Source organism: Arabidopsis lyrata (genome assembly GCF_000004255.2).
Source record: "Arabidopsis lyrata subsp. lyrata unplaced genomic scaffold ARALYscaffold_6, whole genome shotgun sequence".
Classification (NCBI taxonomy): Eukaryota; Viridiplantae; Streptophyta; class Magnoliopsida; order Brassicales; family Brassicaceae; genus Arabidopsis; species Arabidopsis lyrata.
Genome location: NW_003302550.1, coordinates 21,547,709 through 21,558,533, shown reverse-complemented (window position 1 = coordinate 21,558,533; position 10,825 = coordinate 21,547,709). Strand labels below are relative to the sequence as shown.

General features: G+C 33.3%; 2 protein-coding genes across 4 annotated transcripts; one reads left to right on the top strand and one right to left on the bottom strand.

Annotated features, from left to right (window-relative positions):
- LOC9308696 (hydroxymethylglutaryl-CoA synthase) lies at positions 1-3,344 on the top strand. Its single transcript, XM_002874680.2, has 12 exons — positions 1-250; positions 862-968; positions 1,042-1,174; positions 1,280-1,423; positions 1,509-1,667; positions 1,747-1,820; positions 1,911-1,986; positions 2,063-2,118; positions 2,202-2,289; positions 2,369-2,509; positions 2,637-2,786; positions 2,964-3,344. Exons 1-12 carry the CDS (start codon positions 188-190, stop codon positions 3,156-3,158), a joined length of 1,386 nt encoding a protein of 461 aa, XP_002874726.1. The 5' UTR covers positions 1-187; the 3' UTR covers positions 3,159-3,344.
- A 1,180-nt stretch (positions 3,345-4,524) lies between these two features.
- On the bottom strand, positions 4,525-8,729 carry LOC9310793 (SPX domain-containing membrane protein At4g11810). Of its 3 annotated transcripts, none has more exons than XM_021020423.1 (11): positions 8,618-8,729; positions 7,786-7,841; positions 7,576-7,696; positions 7,191-7,502; positions 7,012-7,116; positions 6,272-6,738; positions 5,897-6,198; positions 5,644-5,819; positions 5,343-5,533; positions 5,131-5,264; positions 4,525-4,970 (listed from the first exon to the last, which is right to left on the bottom strand). In XM_021020423.1, the coding sequence occupies exons 2-11, from the start codon at positions 7,836-7,838 to the stop codon at positions 4,732-4,734; spliced, it is 2,100 nt and encodes a 699-aa protein (XP_020876082.1). In that variant the 5' UTR covers positions 7,839-7,841; positions 8,618-8,729; the 3' UTR covers positions 4,525-4,731. The 3 variants fall into 3 exon arrangements, with proteins under 3 accessions (XP_020876082.1, XP_020876084.1, XP_020876083.1); XM_021020425.1 differs by lacking the exon at positions 8,618-8,729 and adding an exon at positions 8,469-8,487; XM_021020424.1 differs by lacking the exon at positions 8,618-8,729 and adding an exon at positions 8,022-8,304.
- Between the last annotated feature and the right edge of the window lie 2,096 nt (positions 8,730-10,825).

Sequence of the window (10,825 nt, the reverse complement as noted above, 5' to 3'; positions counted from 1 at the left end):
AAAAGAAAGTCCCCTAATATTTCTCCTGGACTTGTTTTATTTAAAACAAATTGAGTTTTTCATTTTCTGTTTTCATCAACCGATTCATATCTTCTTCTTCCTCTACAGCTTCACAAATCTCTCTCAAAGATCGAACCTTTCGATTTCAGTCTCTGAAAAATAAGTTCTTTTCGTTTTCATCGAAACAATGGCGAAGAACGTTGGGATTTTGGCTATGGATATCTATTTCCCTCCCACTTGTGTTCAACAGGTAAAAAGTCCAATTTCGATTCTCTCTGTTTATTACGTTTTTATTGAAGCTATTGCATTGATATACTCTGTTTCTGTTGGACCATCTTTTTGCGTTTCGGGACATAGTTTGATTTCATAAATCTTCAAACTTTATGAGATTTTACCAACAGGGTTTCAAAATCTTGAGAACTCATCGAGGAAAATCTCGTTAATTTAGACATACGAATGCTTCTTGTGTTTTGTCTCTTCTTTATTGTAATGGCGGCGGAGTTTGGTTTATGATGAAGACAGAAAAAAAAAGCTCAATTTTTTTTTCATTTAAAATTCAGAATCAAGATTCTGATTAAATTTATCAAAATCGAGATCTCTGAGATTTGAAAGGGTTTTTCCAGGTCCTTGATCCTGAGATTTCTCATTAAGTCTCAATTGCAAAAAGTTCAAACCTTTTTTTTATTTTACAATTTTTTTGGTTCTTTTTGAGATTGAGTTTACTTTTAGTTCTAGATTCTTGCTAATCTTTTTGGTTCTTTTTTGAGATTGAGTTTACTTTCTGATCTTTGAAACTCTGGTGGTTTATAATTGCTAAATATTAATTCTCTTGTTGGTTAATGTATTACTTTTGGTATATAGGAAGCATTGGAAGCTCATGATGGAGCAAGCAAAGGGAAATACACTATTGGACTTGGCCAAGATTGCTTAGCTTTTTGCACTGAGCTTGAAGATGTTATCTCTATGAGGTTTGTTTCTCTCTGTTTTTCATTTGCATTTGTGTGTATTGTCATGCAAAGACTGACTTGATCTGTTTCTTAGTTTCAATGCGGTGACATCACTTTTCGAGAAGTATAAGATTGACCCTAACCAAATCGGGCGTCTTGAAGTAGGAAGTGAGACTGTCATTGATAAAAGCAAATCCATCAAGACATTCTTGATGCAGCTCTTTGAGGTATTCATACTTTCTTTTGACTTCAATTGCGATTGAAAATCCGAGGATCGGTCATTTTTCTTTGTGTGAAAAGAGAGTAAAAGTTTGTATGTTGGGAATGAACAGAAATGTGGAAACACTGATGTTGAAGGTGTTGACTCGACCAATGCTTGCTATGGTGGAACTGCGGCTTTGTTGAATTGTGTCAACTGGGTTGAGAGTAACTCATGGGATGGACGTTATGGCCTCGTCATTTGTACTGACAGCGCGGTATAACATCTACGTGGAAACATTTTTTATTATGCCTAAGCGTCTTTGCGTAAATCTTGACCTGTTTATATTTGAATGCTTTTAGGTATATGCAGAAGGACCCGCAAGGCCCACTGGAGGAGCTGCTGCGATTGCTATGTTGATAGGACCCGATGCTCCTATCGTTTTCGAAAGCAAATTGAGAGGAAGCCACATGGCTCATGTCTATGACTTTTACAAGCCCAATCTTGCTAGCGAGTACCCGGTAAATCTTCAATGCATAAACTCAAGCGTTTGACATGAAGAATTAATTTTTTTTGGTTATGTTTCTTGTGTTCTTGTAGGTTGTTGATGGTAAGCTTTCACAGACTTGCTACCTTATGGCTCTTGATTCTTGCTATAAACATTTATGCAACAAGTAAGTGTTTTGTTTTTCATGGTTACTAAAACTCAGTTTCTTTCTTCTGTTGTTGTGTGGGACTCATTTCAAGTATTTGGTTTTTATTAGGTTCAAGAAAATCGAGGGCAAAGAGTTTTCCATCAATGATGCTGATTACTTTGTTTTCCATTCTCCATACAATAAAGTAGTTTCTTAATCCTCCAACAATAGTATTGTCTACTTGAATTGTCTCTTATCAGTCCTCCTCTCTGCTATTACAGCTTGTACAGAAAAGCTTTGCTCGTCTCTTGTACAACGACTTCTTGAGAAACGCCAGGTTCTTGCTTATTAATTGTGTCTTCGGATTAAATGTTCTCTACTTTTTTGATCATGAGTAACATCTTCTTTCCTCTATTGCAGCTCCATTGACGAGGCTGCCAAAGAAAAGTTCACCCCTTATTCATCTTTGTCCCTCGATGAGAGTTACCAAAGCCGTGATCTTGAAAAGGTTTTCATTTTTCCCTTTTCCTTTGCTTTTGATACCGAGAGAAAACCATTTATAACTCAATCTGTTGTCTCTTTGTTAGGTGTCACAACAAATTGCGAAACCGTTTTATGATGCCAAAGTGCAACCGACGACTTTAATACCAAAGGAAGTCGGTAACATGTACACTGCTTCTCTCTACGCTGCATTTGCTTCCCTCATCCACAATAAACACAACGATTTGGTAATGAGAGAAACCAAACTTTGCTTCTTCATATTGAACTCCATTACATTTGGAGTTCTGACTATATTGAACTGCATTACATTTGGTATGAAGTTTGTTACATTTGTGTTTGGGTCTTCTTGAATAGGCGGGAAAGCGGGTGGTTATGTTCTCATATGGTAGTGGCTCAACCGCAACAATGTTCTCATTACGCCTCAACGACAATCAGCCTCCTTTCAGCGTTTCAAACATCGCATCTGTAATGGATGTTGGCGGTAAATTGAAGGCTAGACATGAGGTAACACAAGAATGGATTTTATTTTCAATATGGAAGAAATGAATTCAAATCAGTTCATTACATATTCTGTTTGGATTGGTTAAACCGAGACTGAACATCCCGTAGAAAAACCGCGGTTCTTTAAATATCCTGAATCTTGAATCATTGATCTCTGACTCGGGGCTTTGTTTATTGCAGTATGCACCTGAGAAGTTTGTGGAGACAATGAAGCTAATGGAACATAGATACGGAGCCAAGGACTTTGTGACAAGCAAGGAGGGTATAATAGACCTTTTGGCACCGGGAACTTATTATCTGAAAGAGGTTGATTCCTTGTACCGGAGATTCTATGGCAAGAAAGGTGATGATGGATCCATAGCCAATGGACACTGATTCTTGAAAGGAACAAATCATAAAAGTCACCTAAAAAATGTTATGTTACTTGCACCACTTTGATCGTTTTATAAGTTTGTTGTTACTTTGATTTAGGGACAAAGAAGGAATGTATTCTCTGTTTTTATTTACTATTTGATTTACTCTCTCATGCAAATGATAATTTGGAACTTGTTGGAATCTATTTTGTTTGTTTGTGTTCTTAACTAAGTCCATAACGGTTACTAAAAGCTAGAGTAAACCTTACGGTGAGTTTGGGCAATGATCATATTTTGGTTGAAAATAAAGTGAATGAGTCAAGGGGAACCAAAAAAGAGGCACAACTCCGGTATTATCGGACAAATCGCACGAAGGTGGAAGTAAGGTAGGATCCGATCTAGAACTCACCGAGAGTCGAAGAATGCGATTAGATCTTTCTCCATATTTCCATATTCAACAGCTTCACCAAAAGATTTTTTTGCTTTTATAATCAGATTAACTAGATTTTAACCCGCGGTGTACCGCGGGATGATTTAATTTTAAAGTTAGTATAAAAATATTTTGTAAATTGTATCTCCTTATAACATATTTATTTATATTATACTTTACAATTGTTATTAAGTAACGGTATACCACGAGTCCACGAGATAATTATTAATAAACTGAGGATTTAACCCGTATTAAAGCGGTATATAAATATTGATTCAAATTCGTCCGCCATATAAATCATTTCCGAAATATAACCCGTTCCGTAATTTCTTAACCCGTCCTGTGATTTGTATTAAAAAAAATAAGGATTAAATCCGTATTGAAGCGGCGGATTAATGATATTTTAATCTTTTTATTATTGTTGATTCAAAAACCCGTCCCGCCAAACCCATCCCGCCAAAAAACTCATTTATTTTATTAATGTTCTTATTTATGATATGATTCTGAATCATTGTCTAAATATTTTAACCGATGTAGAACGTTGAACACACATTTTCGTCAATTGGATAATATATGTCCGTTTTTAAAATTTCGAATCACAGTATATGCAGAAAAAAAATTGATTTTTTTTTTTTACTTTATGTATTATATGATGATTCAAAACAGTTAAAAACAAATCAAACAAAGATGATAGGAGAATCATAATTATAAATCTTAATCAAATCTTCTAAAAATCTAAATTATTAAATATGGAATATCCGGTGTATGAGTTGGGTTAAATATAACCCGACCCAACAAATTTTTTGTGAAGGAATTTTTAAAATGGGTCGGATATCCGATATACCCGAAAGCTTTTTTACCCACCCGTCACAAAAAGTGCTGCGATTATACTAGTATAGATATTAGAACACTTTAAATCCAAATTTTTAACTTTGGTTTAAGTGTTAAACTCACTTAATTAAGATCTTTAAACGGATAACAATAAACAGTACAAGTTCTACAACCAAGAAAATCGAAAGTAATTGTCATTAATGGTCAAACATAGAGCAAACAAAACTTTCACTAAGAGATCAAAGTAAAAGTCAAAAGAAAAGAGAAACAATCGAACCTAGAAGTTAGCTTAATAATCTCAAAAGCTGAATTTCTATGAACTGTAAAAGAAGCACTAATATAAGGAGTTATAAGTATAACAAGTAGCTACGATAGACCCAACACAGATGACCAAAGAAGGAAGCAGAGTAACATTCAAAAGCATACTCTGTCCCAAAAATCCAGCCAAAGTGATCGTCGCATCCGCTATCACACGTGCGATCGTGCCAGCTTCCGTCGATAGTAACCCTCCGTTGTAAGTCCCGCGTGATAGCCTCGACGACATCACTCTCGATAGTAACGATAAGTTCACACCTGCAAAATCCCCGCCCAAAAAAAACATGTTTTCAAATGATAAAGAGGGAAGGTTCGATCGTTTACTTTCAAGAACGCAAGAGATTCATAAATCTTGAAAACGATTTCGGGTTAAAACGTAAAGTTAAGTGTTGGGGGGGTCAATGTATCAATCTTTTACCTTCAAGAACTTCAGCAGAAACAAACATGATGAATCCTGAGAAAACGTATTGTGGCACAGTGTAAGGGATTACTACATGGAAGCTGAGAAGTATTCCTATACAGACCATAATCTCTGACGCCAGCAGAATTTGCCTGTAACAAGAAATTCACATTTTCAGGTAACCCGCAAGGCGAAAAAAGCAAGAAAATAACATATACAAGGATCTTTACCGATCTTCAAACATGTTGCTGATATAGCTTCCAACAACGAGGTTAACCGGTAGAACGGTTAGCCCGAGACAGAACAAGAAGATGGAAACAGAACTCATGGACCAACCGAAGTAGTATGTGGTAACAACACTTGATTCTGATAGTAGAATCTCCATTGCATACTTAAGCATGAAGTATATCAACAATTGAACCTAAAAGCAATAAAAAAAGTTGTCATTTTCATCATATCTTTTGAGGAAAAAGGAACTTTCATGATTTAGTACATTGAATTTATGTTAGAGATAAATTAAGTTTTAGTTACCTTCACTGAAGGAGTGAGTAGTTTGTAAGCAGCTACAAAGGAGTTAGCGGGTTTACGGGAATCATCAGAAGATTCTTCGCTTCCATCCCCGTCATCTTCTTCATCATGTTCTGTTTCTTCTGATGCAAGCAACAGCGGTTTTTTAAGACCTTTCTCCATATTTCCATCTTGATCAGCTTCATCACAAAAGATTTGCTTTAATCAGATAAGAATATAGAGAAAAACAGACCTATTTTTCTCTTTAGTTCCATACCAGAGGTAGACTCTTGTGAAGTATGAATCTCTTCAGGCTCGCGTGCGGGTTCTCGAAACGAAATAGCTAACCAGACTAAGTACAATAGCCAAGCAACAGCCATAACCCAACCAGGTAATGTATCTTGGTTAAATGTGACATTTTTTATCTTGAAATCTGTTTGCAACAAACCAGCAAGAGCAGGACCACACGCCATTCCTAGAGCACTTGCACTAACAAAACCTGCTGAAGCCTGCATTCGGATTTTCAGCGGCACACAATCGCTTATATATCTCCGGTTCACTGCTCTCGCCGAACCAAATCTACAAAACCGATAAATATGATCAATGTCTCATGAAAACAAAATATATAATACAAGTTTAAAAGGAGACTTACCCACAGAAAAGCCGGCCAATCAAGAGAAGTGCTAATGAATTGAAGTCATAAGCCAAAGCATATAACAAGTTCCCAAAGAAAAGAACAATACTACTAAATATAAGCGGTTTGAAGTAAGATTTATTGGACCAAGCACTGAAGTAAACAGAAGAGAAGAGCTGAGCAACAGCCATAGCACCAATAACAACACCGCAAACCGTTGCTGCTGCTCCAAGGCTCATTGAGTAATCATCAGCTGTAGGAACAATGATATATGTATTGACCATATAAAGAAACGTGTTGGCCAAGTTTAACAATAGAGACATGAAGTGATATCTTCCTTCTTCTTGTTCCGCTTGCTCGTCTGCAGGAATCATTAGTAGATCTTCGTCTTGCATGATTAAAGCATGTTGAGCCATGAAATTAAGAAAGTTTGTTGAATGTGTTAGCCTGTCCACTGCATTCTTAATCGAATCCACTACAGGATCCTGCCAAGACAATAAAAACACAAAAGAGAACGTTGAAACTAAACTACTTATAGGTTTTGCATTGGCAATGCAGCTTGGTGATGTACATTTGTCACAAGGACGTACGTATTAGGTACCAATGGGTGCACGTGCCCCCCACTGATTTTTGGTTTTGTCCTATATATATTATTACTACTTTTGTATGAAAAATGACATAAATTTCTTACATGAAATGGTAATTTTTTTTTCCCCAACTATATATCTTAATGTCACATAGAAAAAGAAAATAAGTACCTGAAGAGGAAGAACAGGCTGATCATAAATGGATAAGTAGCTTCCTTCATTGTTTTGAAGCTCATGAAGGTTGCGCGATATGGCTCCAACAACAGCTCCAAGACCCTATAAAGTTCGATGTAATCGTTAAGCTTCAGTTATAGTGGCAGATTAGGCTTTGTGAGGTTTATAGACCTTACCACATGTCTAAATACTTGTTGAAGTTGAGAGTAAGGATGATCAGCGCGAGTCTTGACATAATAGTTTGTGAATCGATAACCGAATCTTTTATCGAATTTCTTTAGTATCTTGCGGATACCAATAGCATTCATATCGATGAAAAACAGAAGCTTAAGAAGATCTTGTCCCACGGATCTATAAGCCTCTCTTAGCTTAGATATCTCAGATAAGTCAGGCTCATCTTGGAGTGCATCATGCCATTCCCTTAGCTTTTGTAGCCTACTTGAAAGCAAGCCTTGTTGCTCCAACATGAAAAGAGCGATTTTCTCAATCTGCAAGCCGAAATGGGTAAGTTTGATGGTTTTTATGAAAGCCGCGAAGTTTTGTGAAGGAATACAGTAAAACCTGATGATCCAACATCCTTGAGAAATCTTTAAGAACATGACGGCGATCTAGACTTCCTACTTCGATTTGTGGACCATATTGCTTCACTTTCTTCTTCATCAATTTGTAATTGATGTAATATCTATAGAGTAAACATCCAAAGAAGCAAGTAGATGAATCATATATTGCCATAAACTTAAAACCAAACTCTTGAATATTATAGAAACATACTCTTGCCATTCTTCAATGCTGCGTTCCTTGAGCTTTTTTCCAAAGGCGACCATTTTCTACAACAAAACAAGAATCAGAGACAGAGACAGCAACCAAAACCAAAATTAGCTAGAGAAAGAGTAATTACATTAAGACTAAACTTGTTATACAAGTATAGATATACTACAAAGCTTCTTTGTTACAACTGTATCAATGAATTTTTCAGACTTAAAATTTTCAAGTCAAAAGTTATTAACTAGATTATTGATTGTTGCTTGTTCTTCGTATTTTTGGTGAATTTAGATTCTGAGAAAACCAGAAATATTTAGAAAACCAAAGAGAAATTAATTGAAATTTTCGATTGAATATACAGCTTTTACATAATTGAAATTTTGAGAAAACGGCTAATTGATAATGAGTGTCTAGCATCATATAATACACGTGATTACACTTTTTAAAACTCTTTAAAACAACAAAAAACGGGATTTTCCCAGCTTGGATTTTTCTATAGTCTTGGCATTTTCCAGTGTTTTTATTCCGGGGGAAAAAAAATTCAAAAATAAACAACAAGAAAGCAAATGAAAGAATTCAATAACACCAAAAATTATACGTATCATAGTGACCCTGCTTATGATTTCCCTCGTTTTCTCCGGCAACCAAATGGGCAAATTAAAATGCAAACAACGAAGAGCACTTTTGATTACCAGCTTTAAATCGAGGAATTACCAATAAATGTAACAAATCGTCAAAGATTTCAGAAATTATAATCTTCGAAAGATTACTGAAAACTCATCATTCTTTTCAGGCAGAGAAAAAAAAAACAAGAAAAAGAAAAAAAGAGACTATAATATACCTCAAAAGTTGAAAAAGCCCAGAGAAAAAGAGAACCCCAGATTTTCTCTGTTGTTTTAATTATGAATAACGCTAATATTTCGGGGTTTTCTCTTAACCCTATTTTCACCAAGAAAAAGAAATGAGATGAAAGAAAATGAAAAAAAATCCAGTGGCCCTGAGGCCTGAGCTCTGTCGGGTATATATTTATAACGGGAGAGATATATTCGGATAGAGATTCATGTTTGTGTCGTTATCCTTTTTATTTATATTTTCCTTTTTGAGATAAGGGAAAAATAAGTTTTCGTTGAATAAGTATAAATTGAGAAGGAAATTTTTCAAAATTAAACTTTGTATTAGTAACAATCTACTTTGTCGATGAATATCTTTTTAGGTAGTAATGGATAAGCATTTCAAAAAAAAAAAAACTTAAATTTGTAGTAAACTACTAATACTATGCAATGTTATAGTTTCTGAAATTCTATGTATCGGACTCAAAATGATTCTAGCTACAAAAAATTAAGTGTCAATAGTAATATCGACTAATGTACAGTATAGAAATATTTTATAAGACATTCTACAGAAATATAAATAATAAGATATTATTATAAATTATAATTTTTTCTTGTTTAACATGCAACATATATGCGGAATTGAACCATATATATATTTACTACTACAATTTATATTTGCGATATAATTTTCTTACTACATAAAAGTAAAGTTATCTATCAATTTAAATTTGACGGAGTTTCTATGCAACCAAGTATAACATGAAATTATGCTCGGAAAGTGATATCAGCTAAAATAGTTGTAGTTACCCTGTTTTAAAAAATCGTTAGGCGCTAGTCGGACATTCGGTATGGGCCTATCGATTAATTGGAAAATCGGATTAAAATTAGGGATTAATCGGAAATTAGTTTTAGGGTTATTTTAATATTTTAAAAATATATTAATCGAATATTGTTTTCAAAATGGTAGTAAACACATAAAAATATATTTTAAGGCAAATTTTTATGATTTTTTATTAAAAATTATGACTTTTATTAAAAATTTGAACATAAATTATTGTAAAACATCACAAATTTCCAATTCAAATAACAAAAAAAGAGTTGTTTTATACTTGCAACAAAAAATAATCGGATATGTAAGAATATAATAGGCGGAAGATAATCGGATTAGGCGGAAATTAATCGGATTAGGTGGAGAGTAATCGGATGACTGATTTTTTTAAAGGATTAGTCATTAATCGAGACGGAAAGGATGAATCTAACGATTAAACAGAAAGTAATTAAGGTAGGCGAGGATTTTTAGAAGGGGTAGTTACTAATTCGACAGAACAAGTGCCACATACTTTAAATAATAAAACTAGATCATCACCCGTACTAAAGTACGGGTTAAATTTTATTTACTACAAAATTTATATAATATATATATTAAAACTAAGTTTTAATATATTATAATAGTAAGTGAAAAAATATTAATTTTTTTGTCAGTCCCTATATACAATATTAGAATAAATATAGAATTTTTTCTATAATACTCAATTATGGATAATTTTTTTTTAAAGATATGAAAACGGAAAATAATTTTATTTTTTAAAAAGTAATATTTTTTGAACAATGAGTTAATTTATGTTAACAACCACAAAATAGGATTGCATATGTTCAGTTAGATCAAAAATTAAAATATCATAAATGAATCGCATATAAAACATAGATTATTTTGAATTAATTAAGAAAATTAGCTATTATTTTGAATTAATTTAGAAAATTCTTTTTCAATTTATAATTCTTTGGTTGTTGAAATAGAGAATTGTTTGAGCTAATCTAATTACAGAATTTGTTTGAGATTTATAATTACGGAATTTACCAATTATTCGCATAATCGAATATGTTATAAACATATATTTAGTATATAATAATACCAAAATCAACCCGTGCGTGGAGTCTATATTTTTATTTTAGAATCTCAATATTTCATTTTAAAATATTGTGTGCATAATCTATTATTCGTTAATTCTAAAATTGCTTGCGGAATCAAATTTTCAAATATTTAGAGGTGTCAAACCATATTTAAATGTTCTACATTATTTTTAAATATTTCAAATTAAAATCTTTAAATTTTTTTTGTAGTTTATAAAATTATGAATTTCAAAAAACAAATTATATGAAATTAAATATAACTATTCAAATAGTTATAAGGATCAAAACTCATTTCATCGTATAAT